Source organism: Mobula birostris, chromosome 4, assembly GCF_030028105.1.
Source record: "Mobula birostris isolate sMobBir1 chromosome 4, sMobBir1.hap1, whole genome shotgun sequence".
In the NCBI taxonomy this organism is placed as follows: Eukaryota; Metazoa; Chordata; class Chondrichthyes; order Myliobatiformes; family Myliobatidae; genus Mobula; species Mobula birostris.
Window position 1 is genome coordinate 83990668 of NC_092373.1, and position 27066 is coordinate 84017733.

Sequence of the window (27066 nt, forward strand, 5' to 3'; positions counted from 1 at the left end):
AACAGGTCGGTGGCTGTTTTAAAATACTTCGCCGCAATCATATGTTTTGTAACTTCAAAACATTAAACTAATTCAAATGAAGACAGGCGAATCCGAAACAAGGATACAACTTCGTCTTTAAGCAAAACGCGCACGGATCACGTGGTAGCGCGATGACGTATACAATGAACTTATTTTACGTAATCAATTATTTAAACGTAGTAGACCGTTTCATCAATCAATGCATATAAGGTTGCTCAAATATTATTGCAATGTCAAATACACAACAGCACATCTAACAAGTTCTACCCATCTAAACCTTTTGCACTGAGGAGGTGCTAGGAAGATGGAGAAAATATAATTATCTTTGATACATTTTCTATACATATTTTTCTCAGGATCACTACATCAATATAAAGCTCAGGACTAATTGCTAACCCATAACTTCCCTTAAACCCAGTACTCAATATAGAGACATTAAAGACTCAACCCCATTGGTGAGCCTGGAGTCAAATGTCAACCAGACTTCCTCCCCTGAAGAATATCAGTGAAACAGGTGTATGTTTTAATATATATAATAATTTGGTGGCTCTGTAGTCATCATTACTCATAACTAGAGATTTTTTCAAACACCAAATTATTAACTGAATTTAAATTTCACAGCAGCAGTTTCTACATCGTTAATGTCGTGCCTCTGCCTATGTATTTGCTAATTCAAAATACACGTGGATATTGAGTGCTTAATATACAGTTCTGTTCTGTTTTTTTGTGTGCTATCAGTTATAACCAGCAGCGAGTGATGAGGGGCTGCAAGGCAGTCGCACAGCAACCGAGCTTGAGAAAGTATGTAATTTTCAAAAAGGGGTTGCTCTCGGAGCCGAGTGCGGGCGCGCGTCTGACATTTACCCCGTGTGATGCTCTTCTGCTTCTGCTGCTGCCGTGGGAAGGGGGGGGGTCTGGGTGAAGAGGGACTGCGGACACGTGAACTGAATTTCCAATGCAGCAGCTCACCGGCAGCACTGGAGAGAGGGAGGGGAGCTGACATGCGCCGGTTCGCTAATCTCTCTGCTAAGATTGCGGATTTGGACGCGGCTATGGAGGAGCTAGCAGAGGAGGCTCTCGCAGGGTGAAGGGCGCATCGTACAGACAAGGCTCCGGGTCTGAAAGCCCTCTTTCTCTCTGCACTGCCTTCTCCTGGGCCGCTTGGGTCATGGCTTGGCCGTGCATCAGCAGGGTCTGCTGCCTGTCTCGCTTCTGGAGCCAGTTGGACAAGTCCGACCTCTCGGTACCGCTGACTGTCCAGAATTATTCTGAGGTCATAGAGCAAGAGGTGAGGTCGGTAACCCAGCAAGTCTCAACAGACTCAATCCTAAATAACAACGCGCCCCTGGCCCCCGAGCCGAGAACAGAGGCTTCGGTCCAGGAATCGGTCTCCAGGCACGACTTTAAGTCCTGGACGGTGCGCAAGGAAGCGAGCTGCAAACCCAGGCGGGAGTACCATCCGTCCGACGTTCCTTTCTCCAGCGACACCCAGTACAAACTGGACTTCAAGGCTTGGCCCATCCCTAAAAAGGAAAATTACCCCTGGGTAAAGGCGGGACAGGACCAGCTTTCCATGCCCAGCAGTTCCAGCGCGCACACGCTCCACCCTGGGCCAACTGCAGACCAGCAGAAAGGAGAGAGACCCCCAAATCCCAGGGAGCCCGTCCCAAGGCACACCCGGGAGGAGGCGATCAGACCCGCAGTAAAAACCACCTCCTACAGGTCAGTGGCAAGAGATGTGCCTCGTATTGGTCTCACTCTGGGCACTTTATTGTAACCGTAAAAAAACTGCATTGTCGTGAAGCTCAACCTCCCCACCATCCCCGAGTTCGCAGTTCTTTGGGTTTTGTTCCTGTATCAACGTTTTCACTTGCATATTTTAAACGATGCACTTAACAGGGCTTAATTATGAAACTTACTGACTTTGCAACTGAGTTATCAAAAATACTTAATATTGTCATGGTCATGATTTGAGTTGTTTGCATCTCGGTTATGTAAATATTACATAAATGTTATTAGGGGATCGTTTTCCCTTTTAAAGGCACATTTGTTTCTCTCGGAAAGAGAAAAGGGTTTGTGTGTATATGTGCGAGGGTGAGGGTTATCGTTGAGAACTGGACGTTCACATTTTCTACATACCCTCAGCAGCCCTCTGGCAATGTTTGTTGTCGGTATCGTTGCCGTATCATTGCTTTGTCCCGTTCGCTTCGAATGTAAATAAGTAACCTGAATATTTTATCCTTTGGAATTGGTAAATTTAAATTTAACATTGAGGGATTGGAACTTTAAATCAGTTTCAATTTATCAGTGGGTTTAAAAAAACTTCACGTAAATGCTGCTTATTGTTACATGGGGTCTGCATGGCTGTTAGCAGCTGTAATAGATTTGCATTCCTTCATTAGAATACATGGACAAGGGTAAGTGACATTGAAAAATTATGGCATTCGGGAGCAGTATTTAATCATCTCCATATTAAAGATGCACAGTATAATGTCAATATTTTGCATTAGTTTATTGCTGTTTTTAAACAGAACCTCAGAATAGTTTTGATTTTTTTTTAAAGAACTCACCAGAGATGCACTGCTTTTTATTTCAGTATAAAGATAGCCGTTAGTGCAATTGGTCCAGACAAGTGAATCTCACTAGATACTTTCACACCAAGTTTAAATGTTCCATTGCTGCTACTCCACCAAATGACAGATATTATTCCTTTATTGAATTGTGATTTTTGAGTGAGAAGGCCCATTTACACTCCCATGTAATTATTATCCAAGCAACTTTTGGTCATATTTCAATTTAAGACAAGTCATACCAGCACTGGAGTTACCTGCTTCAATCCCATTTGTTTAAGAGCGGTCAAAACATCCAAATACCTCTTTCACTCTGCTATGTTCTCTGTCGCTCTGCCTGTTTGGAATTCGTGCTTCTTACAACCTGACCCACAACATGCGCACTCTTGTGGTAAATGCAAATCTGTTGCAGTTCACCGAGTGTTGCAGACAATACGAAGATAGATGGAGTGTTGAGTATTGCAGAAGGACTGGGTCCTATTAGGGGAATGGGCAAAGAAGTGGCAGATGGAATATGGTGTAGGGAAGTGGATGGTCATGCACTTTGGTAGAAGAAATAAAGGCATAGAATATTTTCTAAATGGGGAGAAAATTCAGAAGCCAGAGACGCAAAGGGACTTGAGAATCCTTGTGCAGGATTCCCTAAAGGTTTACTTGCAGGTTGAGTCGGTGGTAAGGAAGGCAAATGTAATGTGAGCATTCATTTCAAGAGGACTAGAATAGAAAAGCAAGGATATGACCCATTGGTCAGATCATACTTGGAGTACTGTGAGCAGTTTGGGCCCCTTATCTATAAGAAATGATGTGCTAGCATTGGAGAAGATCCAGAGGAGATTCATGAGAATGAAAGGGTTAACGTATGAGAGTTTTTTTTGGCTCTGAGCTATGCTTGCTCGAGTTTGGAAGAATGGGGTGGATCTCTTTGAAACCTATCAAATATTGAAGGCCTAGATGGAGTGGATGTTTCCCATAGTGGGGGAATCCAGAACCAAAGGGCATAACCTCAGGATAGAGAGACATCCCTTTAGAGGTGAGGAATTTCTTTTGCCAGAGGGTGGTGAATCTGTGGAATTCATTGCCAGGGATAGCTATAGAGGCCAAGTTATTGGGTGTATTTAAAGTGGAGGTTAATAGGTTCTTGATTGGTAAGGGCATCAAAGATTACAGAGAGAAGACAAGCAAGTGGGGTTGAGAGGGATAATAAATCAGCCATGATAAAATGGTGGAGCTGTCTCGATGGGCTCAATGGCCTAATTCTGCTCCTATGTCTTATAGTGTGAAGTTGTCTTTGAAATAATTTCAGAGATTCTGCAGGTTAAAAAATATTGCAATTTCTTAGTGGACTTTTTAATTAAAAACAATACTAATCAACTGTACATCGTAGTGTCCAAGGATTCATCCCCCTTCAGTAAAATGTCGCCTTGCCTTTGTGCAATGTTTCTCTCTTTGTAATAACATTTTGCTTTTGTATAACACTTGCATGTTGAGACCATCTCAAAGTGCATACGGGATCATAATAGGCACAGAAAAATAGGATATTGGGAAGGGTCAAAGTTTGATTGAGGAGGTGGGATTTTCATAAGAGTGGTTTGAAAAACAATTCTTAAATGTGAGCAAAAAGTGGCTGAAACACAATTGGTCAATGTGACCGGTGTAGGTGTAAATGGAAGTTTGTAAGTCTGAGGGATGATGGGCTTGGGTTGGGAAAGTTAAAAGGGAATTACAATATAAAGATTTATTTGTGTACATGGGAGACTGGAAATCAATATACCTTGGTGAGGTCAAAAGTATGCTGCATTGTTGAGCCTCTGATATAAGTAACCAGCTTTTGGCTGAGCTGACAGAATAGGTTGGAGATGGGCCAGGGTGCTTTGGGACAGTCACAACAAGGTCACAGAGATGTGGACAGTGCTGAACAGCAGCACTGGGTTTGGCAGCTGCAAAGGGAAAAAATGTGCAATGGCTCAGAAGTGCAGTTGGTGACAGCCAGGACACCAGAACTGCAACCTTTCTGGTGGTTCCTAGTGACTGGCTAGTGAATGACATCCGCTATGTTGAAGTGGTGCTAATATTTCCGGAGTTTCACTGTGGAAAAAGTGGTTTCATCAAGGCAGAATATCTGGTAAGGGTGTTGGAGTTGAGCAAGATGGTGGAGAGAACTGGATGATGTCAGATGAAGCCTTGGTAGATCGCTGCGGTCCATTCTGTGCAACATTGCTCTGTTGCTGCAGTATAGCTGATGTGGAGGAAGCAGGATGTTAGGAGTTTGTCATGCTATTGTTGGTTCTGCTGAAGCTGCAGTAATGCCATTCTGGTTGCAATGCTGTAGGAAGGATGTGATTAAGGTAGAAAGGGTGTAGAAAAGATTTGCAATGATGTTGAGTGGAATGGAGGGTTTGAGTTACAAAGAGAGATTGGTTAGGCTGGGACTGTTTTCCCTGGCGTGAAGGAATCTAAGGGGTGACCTTATTGAGATTTATAAAATTCAAAGATCTAGATAGTTTGATAGTCAGATTTTTTCCCCCTGGGTAGGGGATGCTATAATGGAGGGCATAAGTTTAGGTTTAAGGTGAGAGGGAAAATAGTTGATGGGAATCTGAGGGGTAATTTTTCACACAGAAGGCGGTGGGTATGTGGAATGAGCTGGTGGGTACAACTACTTTGTTTAAAAGGCATTTAGGCAGGTGGATGGAGAAAAAAGGTTTGGGGGAAATAGGGGCCAAAAGCAGGCAAATGGGATAAGTGTAGATAATAGGCAACTTGGTCACAAGGATGGGTTGGATTGAGGAGCCTGTTTTCATGCTGTATGGTCAGGACTGATATTATAACTACTGAAAGTGCAAACTGAATGGTAATTGTGTGAAGTGCTAAAGAATATTAGAAATTCAAGAATAGCTGTGTGGGAGTATGATTGAATGATGAGTTGCCTCCAGTGTGGACCATTTGTGCAAAGATAATTGTATCTCATTTGATAAGAAGTCATGGTACTGTGCTGCACTCAGCTAATCCTGGCAATCAAAATTGAAAGCATTCAACATCTCTGAAGTATAAGTACAAGGGATTTTGCAGATGCTGGAAATCCAGGGCAACACACACAAAAAATGCTGGAGGAACTCAGCGGGTCAGGCAGCATCTATGGAGATGAATAAATAGTGGATGTTTCAGGCCGGGACCCTTCATTGAGACTCAACAGTTGGTTTTTCGGGCTGAGACCCGTCATCAGGCTGTGCAAATTAATTGGATTGGAGTAGCTACTGGATTTTAGCATGTTGGTCAAAAGCTGAAAGAGGAAATGTTTAGCAGGAAAAGATTAACATTGGAGGAATGATGGGTGCGATGATGTACCGTGCTATAAACCTGTAAGTAAGGTCGCTTGTGATGACTATGAAGTGTGGCATGAGGATGGGTTTGACAGGTTGGCTGTTATTTGCAACAGAGAAGCAGAGGGGAAAGTTACTTGAGGTTTTTAAAATTCTGAGGAGCATTGATTGAGTCAAAGGAAGATCCTTTTTCTCAGCAATGTGGGGGGAAAAAAACCTAGTGGCATTGATTCAAGTACTTTGCAGAAGGATTAAATGGGAAATGAAGGAAAAGGCACACCCAAAGGATGGTAGGGGTCAGTAACTGTCCTGAAACATTGCTGGAGGCAAATATGCAGATATATATTTATCCACAGACTAAATATAGGAAGGTGGCATTTTTGACTTGAACAGACTTGAGCCAAATGGCTGCTTGCTCTGTCATCTACTTTGTGATTTTTTTTAATGAACTGGGAACTGTCAATGGAAATAAGCCCTTGGACGTTGTGCTTGCCTGAAACCCCTGGGTAATGAATCAGTTAAGATAATTCTGAGACTTGCCCCAAATGCAAATGAGTGTACAGGCAACCATTTCTTGTTTCTATTGTCTTTTGTTTATTTGCTCCTCTTTCACTCTTTGTTATGTCTCTGCTCGAGCATCTTTATTTTTAGTTTCATCTATTTCCTCCTCTTTCTTTCTGTTTCACACACACACACACACACACACACACACACACACACACACACACACACACACACACACACACACACACGTAAAATGAGTGTGTGGTACATTGAAGACAAAATATATTGTGTTTGTAAATGTTAAAGAAGAATTTGTTTCCATTGTTTCTGGAGGGAATATCATTCAATTCCTAGCTGCCAAATACATTATTTACATTTTAACATTAAAAGTTTTTGTAATTTAAATTGACCACTGATCAGAGACTGTACCACATTGCATGATTGATAGATTCCTGTTCCTAAATCTGTTTATTCATGACAAAATCTACTACACTCTCCATATCCAAAGAGAACAGCGACCTGCAGACTGAGCGATACCTAAAGATGTGACAGTTTTACCTACAATTCAAACAATTATAAAATTCGAATAGGGTGGAAAAACAGGCAACATAACTAGCAAGTGCCACAGAAATCTGTGCTGCTGCCTCAATAGTTTCAATTTCTAGCAAGGACTTGGTTTGCTAGAGCTGTTGGGGAGGTTTTAAACTAATCTGGCAAGGAGATAGGAGTTGGAGTAATAGTGCTGAGGTTGGGAAAGTCAGGTTGGTGCTGGATCCCAAGAGGGGGAACTTGTACAATGCCTACGTGATGGCTTCTTAGAGCAGTTCGTGGTTGAGCCTTCTAGAGGATCAGCTATTCTGGATCGGGAGTTGTGTAATGAACTGGAATTAATCAGAGAGCTAACGAAAAAGGAACCCTTAGGAGGCGGTGTTCATAATATGAAAGAATTCATCCTTCAATTTGAGAAGAAGACGTTAAAGTCAGTTGTATTAGTATTACAGTGGAGTAAAGGGAATTACAGAGGCATCAGAGAGGAACTGGCCAAAATTGATTGGAGGGGACACTAGCAGGGATGACAGCAGAGCTGCAATGGCTGAAGTTTCTGGGAGCAACTTGGAAGGCACAGGATAGATACATCCCAAAGAAGTACAGTAGTAATATTTTAAAGGCAGGTTAATGCAACTGTGGCTGACAAAAGAAGTCAAAGCCAACATAAAAGCCAAAGAGACAGCAATATAATAGAATAAAAATTAGTGAGAAGTTAGAGGATTGGGAAGCTTTTAAAAACCAACAGAAGGCAACTAAAAAAAGCCATAAACAAGGAAGCGATGGAATACGAAGGTAAGCTAGCCAATAATATTAAAGAGGATACCAAAAGTTTCATCAGATATATAAAGTGTAAAAGAGGTGAGAGTAGGTATCAGACCGCTGGAAAATGATGCTGTATTCACAGTAATAGTTACAAGGAAATGGCGGACAAACTGGTTAAGTATTTTGCATCAGTCTTCACCTTGGAAGACACTAGCTGTATGCCAGCAGTTTCGGAGTGTTGGGGTAGAAGTGAGTGAATTTGCCATTACTAGGAAGAAGGTGCTTGGGAAACTGAAAGGTCTGAAGGTAGATAAATCACTTGGACCAGATGGTATAGGAAGAGGTGGCTGAAGAGATTGTGGAAACATTAGTAATGATCGTTCAAGAATCAGTAGATTTTGGCAGGGTTCCAGAGGACTAGAAAATTGCAGAAGAAAGGAAATTACAGGCCAGTTCATCTGCCGTCAGTGGTTGGGAAGATGTTGGAGTCAATTGTTAAGGATGTGGTTTCAGGATTTTTAGAGGCATATGATAAAATAGGCTGAAACCAGCATGGTTTCCTTAAGGAAAAATTTTGCCTGACTAATCTGTTGGAATTCTTTGAAGAAATAGCAAGCAGGATAGACAAAGGAGAATTGCTGGATGCTGTGTACTTGGATTTTCAGAAGCCTTTTGACAAGGTGCTAACAAGTATTGAGCCCGTGATATTACAGGAAAGCTGCTAATGTGCATAGAACATTACCTGATTTTCAGGAGGCAACGAGTGGGAATAAAAGGAGTCTTTTCTGGTTGGCTGCCAGTGACTAGTGGTGTTCCACAGCGGTCTCTGTTGGAACCGATTCTTCCTTGTGTTATAGGTCGATGATTTGGATGATGGAATTGATGACTCTGTGGCCAAGTTTGCAGATGATATGAAAATAGGTAGAGGAGCAGATAGTGTTGAGGAAGTAGAGAGGTTCCAGAGGGGCTTAAACAGATTACGAATTGGCAGCTAGTGTATGGTCATGCACTTTGGTAGAAGAAATAAAAGCAGAGACTATTTTCTAAATGGAGAGAAAGTTCAAAAACCTGAGGTGCAAAGGGACTTGGGGAGTCCTCATGCAGGATTCTCTAAATGCTAATTTGCAGATGGACTTGGAGATGGGGAAGGTACATGTAATGTTATCATTCAATTCGAGACAACTGGAATATAAAAGCAAGAATGTAATACTGAAGCTTTTTAAGGCACTGGTGAGACCTTGCTTAGAGTACTGTGAGCAGTTCTGGGTCTCTTATCTAAGAAAGGATCTGCTGACATTGAAGGAAGTTCCAAGGAGGTTCACAATAATGATTCTGGGATTGAAAGGCTCATCAGAGGAGTGTTTGGCTCTGGGCCTGTAGTCAATGGAATTCAGAATTCAACTCATTGAAACCTATTGAATGTTGAAAGGCCTCAATAGACTAAATGTGGAGAGGATGTTTCCTCTGTTGGGGGGGGTCTAAGACCAGGGCACACAGCTTCAATAGAGAGATCTCCATTTACAATGGAGATGAGGAATTTATTTAGCCAGAGAGTGATGAATCCGTGAAATTCATTGTGAAAGGCCTGTCGGTACCAAGTCATTGGGTATGCTTAAGGCAGATGTTGATGGATTTTTGATGTCAGGGCATGAAGGGATGCCAGGAGAAGGCAGGAAACTGGGGAAAACGGATCAGCCATGATGAAATGGTGGAGATGAAATACAGGTAAGGCATGTTATTATGAAGATCAATGTAATATTGAACCCTTATTGTAAGGGGTAAGTAAGTAGAAAAATTTGATACAACTTTTTATATATATATATATATATATATATATTCGTGAGATTGCATCGGTAGTAATACATGTAGTTTTGGTCTCCATATTTAAATAAGGATATAATTACCTTGAAAACTACATTAGTTTAATTCTAGGGATGACAAAATTGTATGAAGATCGGATGGGTCTACATTCATTGGCGTAAAGAGGAATTTGAAGTGATGTTCCTGAAACAAAAATCCAGAGGGTTGCTCAGATGCTGAGGTGGTTTGCTGCAGGCGGCTTTAAGAACACTGGCTCAGAGTAAGGAGTTGCCCATTCCAGATGAAGACAAAATTTTCTTTTGAGTGTTGCAAATCGTAGTAATTTCCTACTCCAGAGATATTGAGATAGTTATTCGTTACCTTCAAGATAGAGACTAGCAGAATTTAAAGCAGAAAGGAATCAAGTAGAACCTGTTTACTTTAAAAGTGATGTTGAGGACAAGATTACACTAAGCATAATCCTCGCTGTGGAAGGAGTGATATCTGTCTCTCCCTTGTTAGTGTGAGAGACGTTGAAATGTTGGAGTGAAGGGTTTGTTTTTGTTGTTCTATATACCCTGGTGTTTCTTTGGGGGCTTTGCTATTGCTTGCATGCTGGGTGGTGGGAATGGTGATGCTAGAATAAGTAGTGGTGGGGGGGAGGTTAATGCTGCTTGCTGGTGTGGGGGGGGGTAGGGGGCTTTGGTGTTCGTGCATTTTTCTGTCGTTCATTTTTTGGGGTTTTCCTTCTGTTTTGAGGATGTCTGTGGAGAGTGAGAATTTAAGGTTGTATGTTGTATACATTCTCTGATATTAAATGGACCCATTGAATAGCACAACAGGCTGCAGGAGCTGATTGGCCATCTACTGTTTACTGTGTTCTTAACTAATGAAGACGTGACACTTCCTGCCAAATGGGTTACAGTAAAATGAGGATTTTGACAAGGAGAATGACTTAATATTTTAGTAATATTTGAGTAATGTGAATATTTGATTAAGCAATTCATTTAGATAATGCACTGTGGGTTGTATGTGAAAGTACATAAATGGCATACGTCATTGCGTAGCCGTGTCATACGTGCATGCCTCACTTAAAGTGAAAAAGAAATTAATGTGTTATTCTTGGCTCCGTATTTTTGCTTTCAACAAGTTTAATGTTTTGGAACTATAAAACATATCAGTAGTGACAAGGAAGTTTGAAACAAACCTAAGACGACTACCTACCTGTTGAAGCGCAGCAAGAGGTTCCATTTTTTTTTAAAAAGCGCCGCAAGATGATCAAGGCTTTTGCTTTCGATTAGTTTAATGTCTTGAAGTTGCAGACCATAACAGGGATTCAGAATGTGAGGGGAAAAGTGTGTTTGACTTGGCCTGTCTCAACCCTGACCCTATGCCATCTCCTCAGCTATGTTACGTTGGGGTTAGTTCAAAGTAAGTTTCTTATCAAAGTACCTATATGTCACCAAATACTACCCTAAGGTTAATTTTCTTGCAGGTATTCACAGTAGAACAAAGAAATGCAATAGAATCAATGAAAAACTTGCAAAGACTGACAATCAGTGTACAAAAGAAGACACTGTGCAAATATAAAATAAACAATTATTAGGTAAATAAATAATACATCAAGTTGTGGAGTCCTTGATGGTGAGCCCATAGATTGTGGAATCAGTTCATTGTTGAGGTGAGTGAAGTTATCCACATTTTGTTCAGGAGCCTGATGGTTGAGGGGTAATAACTGTTCCTGAGCCTAGTGGATTAGGTCCTAATTCTCCAGTATCTTCTTCCCAACAGTAGCAAGAAGAGTGCGTGGCTGGAGTGGTGAGGGCCCTTTTTTGTGATAGTGCTGCTTGTAGGTGTGCTCAGTGGTGGGGATGGCTTTGACTGTAATGGTTTGGGTGGTATCTACCACTTTATTTTTTAAGCTTTTCTGTTCTTGGGCAGTGGTATTTCCATATTGGGCTGTGACATAACCATTTAGGAAACTCCATTGTACATCAATAGAAGTTTGTCAAGGTTTTAGATGACATGCTGAATCTGTGCAAATGTCTAAGAAAGTGGAGGCATTTTCATGCCTTTGTTTTGAAAAGGCACTGATGTGCTTGTCCCAGGATGGGCTCTCTGATATGATAAAGCCAAAGAATTTAGGGTTGTTGACTCTCTATGCCTCCAATCCCCTAATGAGGGCTGGCTGGTGGACCCTTGTTTCTTCTTCTTGTCAATAACCAGCTGTTTGGTTTTGCTGCCATTGAGCAAGAGTTTGTTGTTGGTGTGGCACCATTCACCCAGGTTTTCAGCTCCGTTCAATTTGCCAATTCATCGCCACCTTTGATCTTGCCAACAACAGTGGTGTCATCCGCAGTCTTAAATATTGCATTAGAGCTGTACTTAGCCACACGATCGTAAGTACAAAACAAGTTGCAGCAAGATCCCCAAAGCACAGCAGTGTACGCAGACGGAGGCTAGCTTTGTGACCTGAAGCCCTGACCCTTGCCTACTGTGGCTGTCTGACAGCTTGTGCTGCTGAGAGCCTTTGTCATCTTCCCTTAAATGTCTCTGTCAAGTCAAGTTTATTGTCATTTAACTATATACATGTACATAACATATAAAGCCATATAATGTTTATAGAAATGAAACAATGTTTCTCTGAACCAGACTGTAAAGCACAGTAGTACACATAACACACAATAACTTAAGGCAAGGATAAAATCGCATATCAATAACAAACTAAAGTGCATAAATTAAATATTGTAAGGTATAGAACAGGTTAACTAGTGACACTTTGAAGGGGATGCAGCAGGGAGTTCAGAAGTCTAATGGCCTGAGGGAAGAAACTGTTTCCCATCCTGACCATTCTTGTGTTTATGCATCGGAGTCTCCTGCCTGATGGTAGAAAGTCAGAGGATGCTGGATGGATGGGTGGGATCCTTAGTAATACTAAGGGCCTTGGGTACGCAGCACTCCTGATAAATGTCCCTGATAGATGGAAGGGGGAAGCCATTTATCGTCTCGGCCGTTCTCACAGCTTCCAGTCCAGTGCTCTGGTACTCCCCACCAGATGGAGATGCAGCTTGTCAGGATGCTCTCGATGCAGTTGAGATGGGAGTGGGCCATGCTTGTCTCAATCTCCTTAGGAAATGGAGGCACTGCTGTGCCGCCTTGTTCATGGAGGTGATATTAAGGTACCAGGTGAGGTCATCTATGATGTGAATTCCCAGGATCTTAGTGCACTTAACTCTCTATGGAGAAGCTATGTATTCGCAGAGGGGGATAGTGTGTCTGCACTTTCCTGATAAAAAGCATTTAAAAATAAAAGTTGAACATATGAACCTACATATGAATTAGGAAGTGTGCACTACTGGACCACTCGCCTACACCTCCATTTAGTAAAATGACGGTTGATCTAATTTATAACCACAGCTCCACATTCCTCAGTACCTACAGTGACCTCCTTAAACCTCCACCTTAAAGAAATTCAAAGATGCTGCTTTTGCTGTCCTTAAATTTAAAAAAAAAAAAAAAAAAAATTCTTCTCGCTGACCTTTTTTGTCCTTGTACACTGAGGAGTGAGGTATGGTGTATCCTGCCCCTCTTCAGGATAATCTTGAACTGCCCCAACACTTGATGGGAGTTCAGGACTGTAGCAGATTAAATGAACCAGGGCAATCGTGAATTCCATATTTGCAGCGTGCGAGTCTGGAACACAGGAAACGTACACTGGCAGGTCCCCACAGAACTGTCCACTAGCAATTAGCATAATCTAGCCCGATGAGGAAGAAATCACAATTCCCAAATTCATCTTCCAATCTGAATGAGAAGAGATGAACTAATTGTGATAATATACAGGCCAGGCCTGTCCTCTGTGCTGGCCCATGGATACCAGTAGTGAAACAGGTGGTGAGAGTAGAGGGAGCAGGACAGTGTGTGTTATCAGCATTGCCAACCGTTAATCAATAATGGATAAGCTGCAGTGATAAAGCATTCCTTGTGCAAGGTGTGATGCTTGGATTTGTGTCGAGGCCGTAGACCAGATTATTTCTGTGAAGCTGCGTTGCACAGTGGGATCCTGACAAGGCCATGGTAGCATAATGGTTATTTTACTGGACAAGTAAATCCAGAGGACCCACTAATCTAGTGATAAGAGTTTAAACTCAGTCATGCCAACTGGCGAATTTATTACAAATTTAAATTCTGTTCATTAAATAAAATGCTGGGATCAGTAGTGGTGACCATGAAAGCACCAGATTTTCATCGAAACCATCTGGTTCACAAATGCTCTTTAAGGAACCAAGTCACTGAGTTATATCAAATCACAATTTAGAAACAGCAATAAAATGCCATTAAGAATTGACCCACGTACTGGACATAAGGGCCCAGTGAGGCCAGTAAACCCTTGCTGCTGTTTCACACCTAATTCCCTCTTGCAGATGATGAATTGATGACTCCCCAAGTTGAATACAATTCGGTAGAGGTGTCAGAGATAAAGACACTGAATATTTTCTGCGGAGAGGAGTATGGCAGTCACCAAAGTGACTTGGTAATATCACCAGAGATTTGGCTGAAGGGCTTAGCAGTCTGCGTCTGAATGAAGCTGAAAGTATTGGTTTCAGGGGAAAAGCTTAACTTTATCCTTGAATGCACCTGCCACAGAACCATTATTCCAGACAGGAGTGTGGTCCTTGTAGGGGATTAACTTCCACCTTCATACTGAGGACATTATCTGCTGTTTTGTATACAGTGCTAATCGTGCCAAACACAATAGATTTGGAGCAGGAATGATCTTCGCTGTGCTGTTGCATTAAAGTCATTGTGTTCAATGGACCAGGCAGAAGAACTCATCAAGCACAGTATCAGTTGTATCTGCTGGTGAGCCACTGACTTAGGGTTGCTTGTGATAGACGGCAGTCAGTAATGCCCTAAATGTGTGGCTCTGTCATTGCAGTTGCGATGTGTCGGATTGTGGAATGTTGTGAATAATTAAATGAATAACAGGGCTGAAACTCTGTAAACTGCACACCCTCTCATCACTGACAATTAATCAGTTAGTGAGAGTCGATGCCAAAGCTTAACCATTTACAATTTTCAACCAGAAGTCATGAAAATACGGGAAATATTCAGGCAGCCAAGTAGGTTCTGTGGAAAAAGAAGCAGATTTAACTCTTTCTGCAGATGTTGCCTGATCTGAGCATTTGCAGCTGCTCAGGCCTTTAGCTCAGAGGAGCTTAGGCCATTGACGGTCTCCCATCGCCGACATCTAAAGTCAATGGGTTGGTTGGAGTTCATCAATGTTTCTGTAATCCAAGGTACAGGAGGCTGGCCCACACAGTTTCACCAGAGCCCTATTTCTACCCCTCACGAGGGGCAGTGGGCTAGACTTTGAGAGGCAGCATTTTGGTTCTATATCAGTTTTCCAGCATCTGGTGTTCTTTTTGATTTTCATTTAGAGATGAGTATACATGTTAGTTCTTTTCCCAAGATCTCTGCATCTTATTTTGTACTACTAATTTTGTAAGTTATAGTAATTTGTCTTGCACTGTACCACTGCTGTGGTATAAATTTCATGTCATGCGTAAGTCAGCGTAATAAACCTGATTCTGATAGAAGCCAGTCTTTTGTCAGTTCAATTCATTGCATATAATGTCAAAAAATGGCTGTATGTACAACATACATCTGAAGCGAAAACTGCGAGGTGATTCATTTTGGAAGTTCGAACTTGAAGCCAGAATACAGAATTAATGGCAAAATTCTTAGCAGTGTGGAGGATCAGAGGGATCTTGGGGTCCACATCCACAGATTCCTCAAAGTTGTCACGCAGGTTCATAGGGTTGATAAGAAAATGTATGGTGTGTTGGCCTTCAGTAGTTGGGGGATTGATTTCAAGAGCCATGAGGTAATTTTATAGCTTTATAAAATCTTGGTTAGACTACACTTAGAATATTGTGTTCAGGTTTGGTTGCCTCATAGGATGTGAAAGCTTAAGAGGGGGTGGAGAGGACATCTACCAGGATGCTGACTAGACTACAGGGCATGTCTTATGAAAATTGAGGGATCTATGGCTTTTCTCTGGAGCGAAGGAGAATGAGAGGTAATTTGATAGAGGTATATAAGATGATGAGGCAGAGATAGAATGGATAGCCAGAGACTTTTCCCCAGGACAGAAATGGTTAATTCAAGGGTGCATATTTTTAAGGTGATTGGAGGAAAGTACAGGGAGGATTTTAGAGGTAAGTTCTTTCACAGTGAGTAGAGCACCCTGCGGGGGGTAGTTGTGGAGGCAGATAGATACACTTGGAGCACTTAAACTCTTGGACAAATGGAGGGTAGAAAAATAGAGGGCTCTGTAGGAGGGAGGGATGAGATTGATCTTGGAATAGGTTAAGATGGCAGTACAACATCATGGACCAAATGGCCTGTATGTTCTAGAACCATAGGAATTTGCATCCAGCCTGTTCTTACTATTTTCTTTTGCTGTAGAAAATCTGTACCTCCAGCCAAGATGCTTCAGTACAGCAACAATACTGGCATATGGAAATTGTCGAGGTGTGTCCTGTCCATAAAAAGGACAAATGCAATCCGATTACTTAATACCGCCTCAGTTTTCCATTATTAGCAAAGTGATAAAATTTGTCATGGACAGTGCTGTTTGGCAATCATGCTTGTTCCACCAGGGACATTTTGTATCTGGTCTGTTTAGTCCTGATAGACCAGGTATGAAGTCTACAAAAAGAATTCCACAGCTGAGATGAGAGTGGCTACCCTTAACGTCAGTGCAGAACTTGGTTGTGTTTGGCATCCAGTATTTTGTATGGTGTCCTTGAGGTCTAAAACATAAAACAATAGCTTATTTCAGGTGCTGTTTCAAGGACCTTTAGTACAAATAATGACCAAGGTGTCATTTGCTCTAGTGAAGTCTGGAGAAAGCTTAGGAAATTCAATAATTTTTCATTTATACAAAATTCTATAATTTCTGTGTGAATTTGTGCAATGTAAGCATCCACATAATGTAGATGGATTATTTTGGAAATGAAGTAAATCAGGGTTGTGGGATTAGAAAAAAATGGCACTGAGGAAGATGATGTCAGGATAACTGAGTGCCAGAGCAGATGTTAAGAGTCAAGTGGCTACTCCTGCGCTTTTCTTTGTGTTTCTATGGTATAATTTTTTGATCTCTCAAGCTTTATCATCATCATCATAGACAAAATGGTAGAATACTTGCTATAATACAAAGAAATGATGCATGTTAAAGGACTTTGAGACCAATTCACACCATCAACATTTAACTTGCAGAGTGGTCAAGCATTCATAAATTCCATGTTGGAGACTATCTATTGTGTATAGGAGTGTCATTAATATAGTTGGAAAAGGAAGAAAGAGAAATGAAAAACACTCTGGACTCCAAGTTTGTGGGGTGGGGGGGCAGAGAGAGAAATTAGAAACTACGCTTATTGGACAGGCGCGGTAGTGTAGTGGTTAGCAGAATGCTTTGCAGTACCAGTGACACGGGTTCAATTCCCGCTACTGCCTTTAAGGAGTGAGTACGTTCTCCCTGTGACCACGTGGGTTTCCTCCCACGTTCCAAAGATGTACCAGTTGGTATGTTAATTGGTCATTGTAAATTGTCATATGATTAGGCTAGGTTTAAATTGGGAAGGGTTAGGCTGGAACGGCACAAAAAGCCAGCTCCGTGCTGGATGGCAATAAATAATTTTTTAAAAATCTTGATAAAATGGTAAATTAAAATGGCGTTTAGGATAACTTCAGGAGCACTATCAAGATAGTTTGTAAGCTTTTGCACAGTGACTTGTCAAGATGCGGAGTAAAAATGTTCTATACCCCTGCCAACTTAGCAGGATTCAGCAGTGCTGGATGAATGAAGGAAGACCGTGAGCAGTGCACATCATCAGAAAGCTCTTGCCCAGTCTCTCTCATTGAGATCCTGATCACTCTCATACTGTCTCATGTAGGCAAGTTGAATTACCAATAGAAAGTGCACCAGGGATCACTTAAATTTATAGAGATGAAAGTAGATAAAACCAGATTATTCCATGCATTTGTGAGAATGAAATAATTAATGGTCAGTCATTTTTGGTTTCTATTTTCAGATTTCCAGCGCTTGCTGATTATTACTTTTTAAATTTAATTTGGTGAATGGGTATACGCATGTTGGTTCTTTTCACTAAATCCGTTGATCATATACGCATGTTGGTTCTTTTCACTAAATCCGTTGATCATACATACTGTAGAAGCCCAGACTTCATTAACTTTGTTATGCTGCATATAATGTCAAAAAATGGCTCGAGTGTGTTAGAGACATCAAAAACAGTAGGAACAGTAGGCTGTTGTGCTGAAAAATTTTGCTTAAGTCAGTTAGAAGTGTCTGAAAGCAAATTTAGAACTAAACTGAAGAAAAATTGGCTTTGTAGAAGGACAATTCATGGTGTGAAGTAGGTATCCAGAGTGTGTCAGGCAGGTCAAAGACCCAAAATCTCCAAAGATCATTTGCATTGAGAGATTCATGTCTGTGTGGATAGGCATAGCTCAAGTGCCATCTATAAACTTACCAATGGCACTACTGTTGGAAGAACCTCATGGTGATGAGGTGTACAGGAGTGGGATGGATCAGTTGGTTGAGTGGTCTTGCAACAACCTGTCATTCGATGTCAGCAAGACCAAGGAATTGATTGTAGACGTCAGGAAGGGGAAGTTGGGAAAATATACACCAGTCGTTTCCCCCCCCCCCCTCCAGTTTGGAGGCTGCAATGTGCAAGATCACAAGAATCTGCAGAGGGCTGTCAACTCAGCCAGCTCATCACGGGCACAATCCTCCCTGCCTATAAGGATATCTTAGAGAGGCAGTTTCTCAAAAAGGCGGCTTCCATCATTAAGGTCCCAGTAGAATATGTGTTCTCATTACTACCATCGGGGAGGAGGTACAGGAGCCTGAAGACCCACACTCAACATTTTAGAAACATCTTCCCCTCTGCCATCTGATTTCTGAATGGTCAAGAACACTACCTTGTTATTTCTCTTGTGGCATGTTTGTAGTAACTTTTGTATCGTGTACTGTGTTGCTACTGCAAAACAAATTTCATGACATGATAAACCTAATTTTCATTAACTTGTGGGAGCAGATGTTTTCCTTTAGCCTGTTTAAACCTGAAATATAGGCAGTTTTAAAATGGATAAGAGTAGAAACATTAATGTAACAGACACAACTTTACACTGATAAAGAAGTTACCTCTGGGAATGGGCAATAATCTCAAGAAAATATGCTGATCAGAGTCATATAACCACCAACAGAAATGTATCTTGCAGCTTGGCATCTAATTTTAACAAACAACTTTTAATCTCAAACTATAACTTATAAAATACAACGGTGAATATAACTTGTATCAACTTCAGTTGCATGGTAAACTAGACTTTATCTCAATTTTCATCAGGAGCAAGATGTTCAAGGTGTTGAAATTTGAATGGTCAAAACTTAGCACAAACACAAATTATTACGGATACTCGTGCAAATTTCCATTGGAGTTGTTGAGTGGTAGAATCTGGGATAGTTTGATGGCAAAGTGGTGGGGGGGGGGGAACTGGTGTAGAATTAATGTAAATGGTTGCTTGACAGTCAATGTAGACCTGGTGGGCCAGAGAACCTGTTTCTGTACTGAATAACTATTTGACACAGTTAGTCAGATGAGGAAAGAAAACTAGTTACTTCCCAGGTTGATGAATTTTCATCGGAGTAAGGACTTGGTCAATTGTTCAAGAGGCCAGAACTGAAAGGAGCTTATATTGGATTGTGGAGGCTGGAGGTAAGAGCTGGGGTTTGGTGACAGTGTCATTATAGTGGTGGGGAGAGGCAAGACATGGGAGAATTTGAAACGTGAAGGGTTTTAACATAAAGGCTTTTCTGTACCTCGGGAGCAAGGATGGGTGATGGTTGACTGGGATTTAGGCAACAATTTTTGAGTTTGCTTTTACAGAGGTTGGAAGAGTCTTACAGGAGAGCACTGGAATTGATGACAAAAACATTGAGGGATTTTGACACAAGCTAAAGGAATAGGTGAACTTTATTGTAGATGTAGGTAGTAACAGTAAAAGCAAGATTGAAAATAGGGCTGCGCATAAGTGGCCTGTGAAACCCACTTCCTTTTGAATACATGAAATAGAACCATAAGAGGGTTGTGAACAAACTGGTTGCGTTTTTGCCTACTGTTAAATTACAAAGCAAATTTATTATCAAAGCTTGTATATGTCATCATATTCTACCTTGAGATTCATTTTCTTGTTGGCATTCACAATAAAACATAGAAATATAATAAGATCAATAAAAACTACAAACAAAAACTGACAATCAATGTGAAAAAGAAGACAATCTATGCAGATAAAGGAAAAAAAAGTAATACAAAGAAAAGAAAAAGAAAGTAAGTAATACTGAGAACATGAGTTGTAGAGTCCATGGGTTGTGGAATCAGTTCGGAGTTGAGGTGAGTGAAGTTATTCATGCTGGTTCAGGACCTGATGACTGAAGGGTCATAACTTGATGAACCTAGTGGTGTAGGAACTAAAGCTCCTATACCTCCTCCCTGATAGCACCAATGAGAAGAGAACATTGCCTGGATGGTTAGAGTCTTTGGTGATAGATGCTCCTCTCTTCATGAATGTGCTCAGTGGTGGGGAGGCTTTTCCTGTGATGGACTAAGCTGCATCCATCACTTTTTGTAGACTTTTCCATTCTTGGGCATTGGTGTTTCCATACCAGGCCTTTATGCACTGGTCAGGAAACACCATACTGTGCTTCTCTAGATGACATGCCAAATCCACACAAACTTCTAAGAAAGTAGATGTACTGCATGCCTTCCTTGTAATGGTACCTGTGTGTTGGTTCCAGGACAGATCCTCTGATATGATTACACCAAGGAATTTAAGGTTACTGACCCTCTCCACCTCCAATCCGCTAATGAGGACTGGCTCATGGACCTTTGGTTCCTTCCTCCTTTAGCCAGTAGTCACCTCTTTAGGTTTGCTGATGTTGAATGAGAGGTGGTAGTTCTGGTATCACTCAACCAGATTTTCAATCTTCCTCCTATATGCCAATTCGACTAACAACAGTGCTGTCATCAGCAAACGTAAATATGGCATTGGAGCTGTACTTAGTTTCACAATCATGGGTATAAAGTGAGTAGAACAGGGGTTAAGCACACAGCCTTGTGGTGTACCAGTGCTGATGAAGATGTTGCCAATCTACTGACTAGAGTCTACAAGTGAGGAAATCGAGGATCTAGTTGCACAAGAAGGTGTCAAAGCCTAGTCTTGAAGCTTAGGCTATGTCCACACTATGCCAGATAATTTTGAAAACGAAGCTTTTTCTCTTTGTTTTGACCTTCCGTCCACACTGATGGTGTTTTCAGCCTCTGAAAACAGAGATTTTCAGAAACAGTCTCCAGCGTGAATAAATCTGAAAACGCCTAATATCCGTTGCAGTGTGTACGAGGTAACTGGAGGTTTTTAAAACCGCTGTCATGACGTGCCGGAACAGATGGCGACAGCGCGGCATTTCATTGTCTTCTTCTTCTTATTACTACTTTATTGTCGCCAAACAATTGATACTAGAGCGTACAATCATCACAGTGAGATTTGATTCTGCACTTCACAGAACCTAACAATTTCAGAACAGACAGCAACAAGACTGAAGCCAGAAGAGTTTGAAATGTACTCACCAAATACTTTGACCCATAGCTTACTGAATAAATAAGTTTACTCACTTCGCCCTGTTTTCTGTCCTTGCTTGTATGAAGGTGGTTTACCTATTGATGCAAGTACTTCTCTGACAATAGATGTGTAACAGCCTAATGTAACATTGTATGGAAATACAAGGTAACACTGATGCAGACATGTTTTATACATTTAACAAGGTGCTTTATTAATGCAACAGAGTTAGTCAGTTTTTTCAATGTTTGTCGTCAGCCAAGTCATACTGTCCGTGAACTCCGTCGGTTGCCTCCATACGCTCCAGTATTTGGTGTTTTTTTTTTTAGTTTTAAGTCCTCAGCGAGAGCCAAGAGCAATTCCTTTTAAGTTTTTCTACTCTGTAACCGGACAAACGCGCACCAAGTATATCGTTTCCTCTTCACTTGTTTTCTCTGTGTCCTGCGCATGCCCAGTAGGAGGAGATTCGCCCAAATATCCATCTAATGTGGAGAGAGAGATTTTGAAAAACGCTTAATGTGGACGCCTATCGTTTTTACTCGAAACTGGCGTTTTCAAAATTATCCGGTGTAGTATAGACATAGCCTTAGTGATTAGTTTCAAGGGAATGATGGTGTTGAATGCTGAGCTGTAGTCAATGAAGAGTATCCTGATGTGTGTCCTCATTGTCCAGGTGTTCTAGAGTGGAGTGAAGAGCCAATGAAATGGCAACTGCTGTTGACCTATTGTGATGGTAGGCAATTTGGAGCAAATCCAAGTCACTCCTGAGGGAAGAGTTGATGTGATTCATGACCAACCTCTTGAAGGACTTCATCACAGTTAGTGTAAGTGCTACTGGACACCAGTCATTAAGGCATTTCTTCTTGGGCATCAGTACGATTGAAGCCTGCTTGAAGCAGGCAGGTGCCTCTTGACTACCGAAACAAGAAGTTAAAAATCAGTAAACACTCCAGCTGGCCGATTAGCACAGGTCTTCAGTGCTCTGCCTGGGCTAGATGCATTCTGTGGGTATACACTCTGGAAGAATGTTCTCACGTCAGCCTCAGAGACTGAAATCATTGGGGGCTGTGGAGTTCATAAAGGAGCCTTCCTGTTCTAGTGGTCAAAGTGAGGATAAAAGTCATTTCAGGGAGTGAAACCTTGCTGTCATTTTTTTTTTTTTTTTTGTTCCTTGGTCTTGATTTGTAGCTGGTGATGGTATTCAAGTCCTGCCATGGTTGTTGAGCATCCTTCAGTGATTCTAGTTTGGTCTGGAATTGCCATTTTGTATGTGAGGTGACTATCTGGATGTCATAGCTGGACCTCTTGTACTTTCCTGGATTGCAATCCAGAACACCATGCTGATCTAGCTCTCAGCAGATTCCAGAGCTCTTGGTTCATCCAGTGCGTCTGGTTGAGGAAGGGTGGATGGTTTTGTGGATATGCACTCATGTATGCAATTCTTCATGTAAAGTCCATGATGACCATGGTGTATTCATTCAGGTCTTCATGGCTGAATGAAGATTACAGCTGGGACCTTAATGTCCAAGGTTACACACTGTATCAAAAGAGCAGGCAGGAAGGCAGAGGGGGCAGCATTGCTCTAGAAACATAGAAAACCTACAGCACAATACAGGCCCTTTGGCCCACAAAGCTGTGCTGAACATGTCCTTACCTTAGAACTACCTAGGCTTACCCATAGCCCTCTACTTTTCTAAGCTCCATGTACCTATCCAGGAGCCTCTTAAAAGAACCGGTCGTTTCCACCTCCACCACCGCTGCCGGCAGCCCATTCCACGCACTCACCACCCTCTACATAATAATAATTAAAAAAAAAAAAAAAATCTTACCCTGACATCTCCTCTGTACTTATTTCCAAGCACCTTAAAACTATGCCCTCTTGTGCTAGACATTTCAACCCTGGGAAAAAGCCTCTGACTATCCACACAATCAATGCCTCTCATTATCTTGTACAACTCTATCAGGTCACCTCTCATCCTCCGTTGCTCCAAGGAGGAAAGGCTGAGTTCACTCAACCTATTCTCATAAGGCATGCTCCCCATTCCAGGCAACTTCCTTGTAAATCTCCTCTGCGCCCTTTCTATGGTTTTCATGTCCTTCCTGTAGTGAGGTAACCAGAACTGAGCATAGTACTCCAAGTGGGGTCTGACCAGGGTCCTGTATAGCTGCAACATTATCTCTCTGCTCTTAAACTCAATCCCACGGTTGATGAAGGCCAATGCACCATATGCCTTCTTAACCACAGAGTCAACCTGCATAGCAGCTTTGAGTGTCCTATGGACTCAGACCCCAAGATCCCTCTGATCCTCCACACTGTCAAAAGTCTTGCTATTAATGCTATATTCTGCCATCATATTTGACCTCCCAAAATGAATCACCTCATATTTTGTTGAACTCCATCTGCCACTTCTCAACCAAGTTTTGCATCCTATCAATGTCCCGCTGTAACCTCTGATAGCCCTCCACACTATCCACAACAACCCCAACCACAACACCCCCAACCTTTGTGTCATCAGCAAATTTACTAACCCATCCCTCCACTGCATCATCCAGATAATTTATAAATATCACAAAGAATAGGAGTCCCAGAACAGATCCCTGAGGCACACCACTGGTCACTGACCTCCATGCAGAATAAGACCCCTCTACAACCACTCTTTGCGTTCTGTGGGCAAGTCAGTTCTGGATCCACAAAGCAATGTCCCCTTGGATCCCATGCCTCCTTACTTTCTCAATAAACCTCGTATGGGGTACCTTATCAGATGCCTTGCTGAAATCCATATACACTACATCTATGGCTCTACCTTCATCAATGTGTTTAGTTACATCCTCAAAAAATTCAATCAGGCTCGTAAGGCATGACCTGCCTTTGACAAAGCCATACTGACTATTCCTAATCATATTATGCTTGTCCAAATGTTCATAAATCCTGCCTCTCAGGAACTTCTCTATCAACTTACCAACCACTGTTCTGTTAGTAAAAAATGAAATTAAATCATTGGAAAGAGGTAACATGGGGTCAGAAGGAGTTGAATCATTATGAATAGAACTAAGGAACTGCAAGGGTTAAAAGACCCTGATGTTGCCTACAAATTACAAAGGGAGATAGAAAATGCATGCCAAAAGGGCAATGTTACAGTAGTCATGGGGCCTGAATATGCAGGTAGATTGGGAAAAACAGGTTGGTGCTGGATTTTAGGAAGAGGACTCTCGAGTGCCTACAAGATGACGTTTTAGAGCAACTCGTGGTTGAGCCCACTAGGGGATCAGCTATTCTAGATTGGGTATTGTGCAATGAACCAGAATTGCTTAGAGACCTTAAGATGATAGAAACCTTAGGAGCAAGTGATTATTATATGATTGAATTCAACCTGAAATTTGAGAAGGAAAGGTTAATCTCAGATGTATCAGTATTGCAGTGGAGTAAAGAGAATTACAGAGGCATGAGAGAGGAGTTGGCCAGAGTGGGAAGGAACACTGGCAAAGATTATGGCAGAACAGCAATGGCTGGAATTTCTGGGAGCAATTAGGAAGGCACAGGATAGATATATATATATATATATATATATATATATATATATATATATATATAAAAAAACAAATAAAACTCTCTCTACCAGCATGTTAGAGAGGGTGCAGCTTCGACGTGTTACTGTGAGGGAAAAAAAATACAAAAAATAACGTAAATTAAAATAAGAAGAAAGTAAGAATAGATTGGAACGGCTGTACCACGCTGCATGCACGATTGGCGCATGCGCACTTTGTTTGAGGTCTAGCTGGATATCGCAGGTTTACCAGTCACCATTTACTTCTCATGCCTGTGGTGTGGCTATCCTCTTTAGGAAAAATGACCACAGATCCTCTCGGCAGGTTTATTATGATCTCTGGCACCATTAATTCGTTTCTGCTAACCTTTCTTAATATTTATGGTCCAAACACAGGCGAGCCAAATTTTTTTTTAGGAAAATTTTTGATTTACTTCCGGATGCCAGTAATTCAAATATAATAATTGGCGGTGACTTGAATTGCTACCTGGATCCATATTTAGATAGATTGTCCTCCCGCCTGCCCTCAAATATCAGTGCAGGTCCTAAATAATTTGATTAGATCTAGGAATTTAGTAGATATTTGGCGAGTTCAACATCCCACTGACAAGGATTATTCTTATTATTCTCATGTACATAAATCTTACAGTATTATACTATTTTTTGGTTGATTCTCATTTAATATCTCATGTTACCAATACAGAATATCATACTAGATTAATTTAGATTATGAGAACATTCAGTCCTCTTTTATTGTCATTTAGAAATGATACAATGTTTCTTCAGAGTGATATCACAGAAAACAGGACAAACCAAAGACTAACACTGACAGAACCACATAATTATAACATATAGTTACAGCAGTGCAAAGCAATACCATAATTTGATGAAGAACAAACCATGGGCACGGTAAATAAGGTCTCAAAAGTCCCTGAGTCGATCGACTCCCGAGTCCCCGATAGCAGGCAGCAAAAGGGAGAAACTCCCTGCCATAAACCTCCAGACACTGTCAACTTGCCGATGCCTTGGAAGCAGCTGACCACAGCCGATACTGAGTCCATCCGTCCGAAAACTTCGAGCTTCCGACCAGCCCCTCCGACACAGCCTCCCGAGTGCCATTCTCTGCCGAGCGCCTTCGACCTCGCCCCACATGCTGAAACAAGCAAAGCCGAGGATTTCGGGGCCTTCTGCTCCAGAGATTCCGGTTACCACGCAGTGGCAGCGAAGCGAGCATTTCAGAAGATTTCCAGATGTTGCTCTGTACTCTCATGTCCGTCTCATTCAAATCAGAATTGTGCACGGTCCCCTACTTGACAGATTACAGATATCATTCACCGAAGAGGCTGCGCGCGCTGCCGTCACGCCGCCATCTTCTCCATTTCTGACCATAGCCCCTTGACAATGTCCCTAAATCGCTCCCTTTCCAAATGAATCTATTCCTGGCGTTTTAACCCCTCCCTACTCGCCGGTAAGAAATCTATAGAATATATCACCACCAGATTCAAAGATTTTATAGAAATTAACGATAACGGCAAGGTGTCAGATTGCACACTCTGGGAGACATTAAAAATTATAATTCGTGGGTATATAATTTCATATGAATCTGCTGCTAAGAGGGAGAGAGAAGGGCGATTATTAGAGATTGAGAATACTGTCCCAACCCTCGAAGCGACATACCAGGCTTCGAAATCCTCTGAAGATTATAATAAAATAATGAAGCTTAAATATGAGTACAATTGTATCTTGGGTAGTCAAATAAATAATCTCCTCTTAAAATTAAGACAAAAGCATTTCGAAATGGGGGACAAGCCTGAGGGGCTTCTGGCGCGGCAGCTCAGGGGCGCCCAGGCCCTAAGGTCAATTCATTGCATTAGATCGAGGGTGGGTACCCTGTTAACTAATCCCAAGGAGATAAATGACTGTTTTAAAGAATTTTACAGCAAACTCTAGACCTCTAAGTGCAATGCCACTCAATCTGATTTGAATGACTTCTTTGACTCTCATGTAATGCCAAGACTTAGTGACGCTGCTAGGGAGGACTTAGATTCTGACTTCACATTGGAAGAAATAACTTCTGCCATTAAGTCATTTCCATCCAGCAAGGCTGCTGGGCCAGATGGATTTGCCCCACTTCTCAGAGTGATATCTTGCTCTAAGAGAGAGAGAGAGCCCTGCCTAGGACATTGTGCGAGGCTAACATTTCCCTCATTTTAAAGAAAGATAAAGAGGAAACAGACCCAGCCAGCTCTAGGCCCATTGCACTCTAGAATTTTGATAGAAAGGTAATTACTA

The 27066-nt window shown here is 41.6% G+C and overlaps 1 protein-coding gene across 1 annotated transcript in view; it reads left to right on the plus strand.

Annotated features, from left to right (window-relative positions):
- Window positions 1-1103: 1103 nt before the first annotated feature.
- map6d1 (MAP6 domain containing 1) overlaps window positions 1104-27066 on the plus strand; it is a 36649-nt gene continuing 10686 nt past the window's right edge. Inside the window, exon 1 of the mRNA XM_072254656.1 lies at window positions 1104-1743. Coding sequence (XP_072110757.1) covers window positions 1190-1743 — 554 coding nt within the window. The 5' untranslated portion in view covers window positions 1104-1189. The remainder of the gene's footprint in view (window positions 1744-27066) is intronic.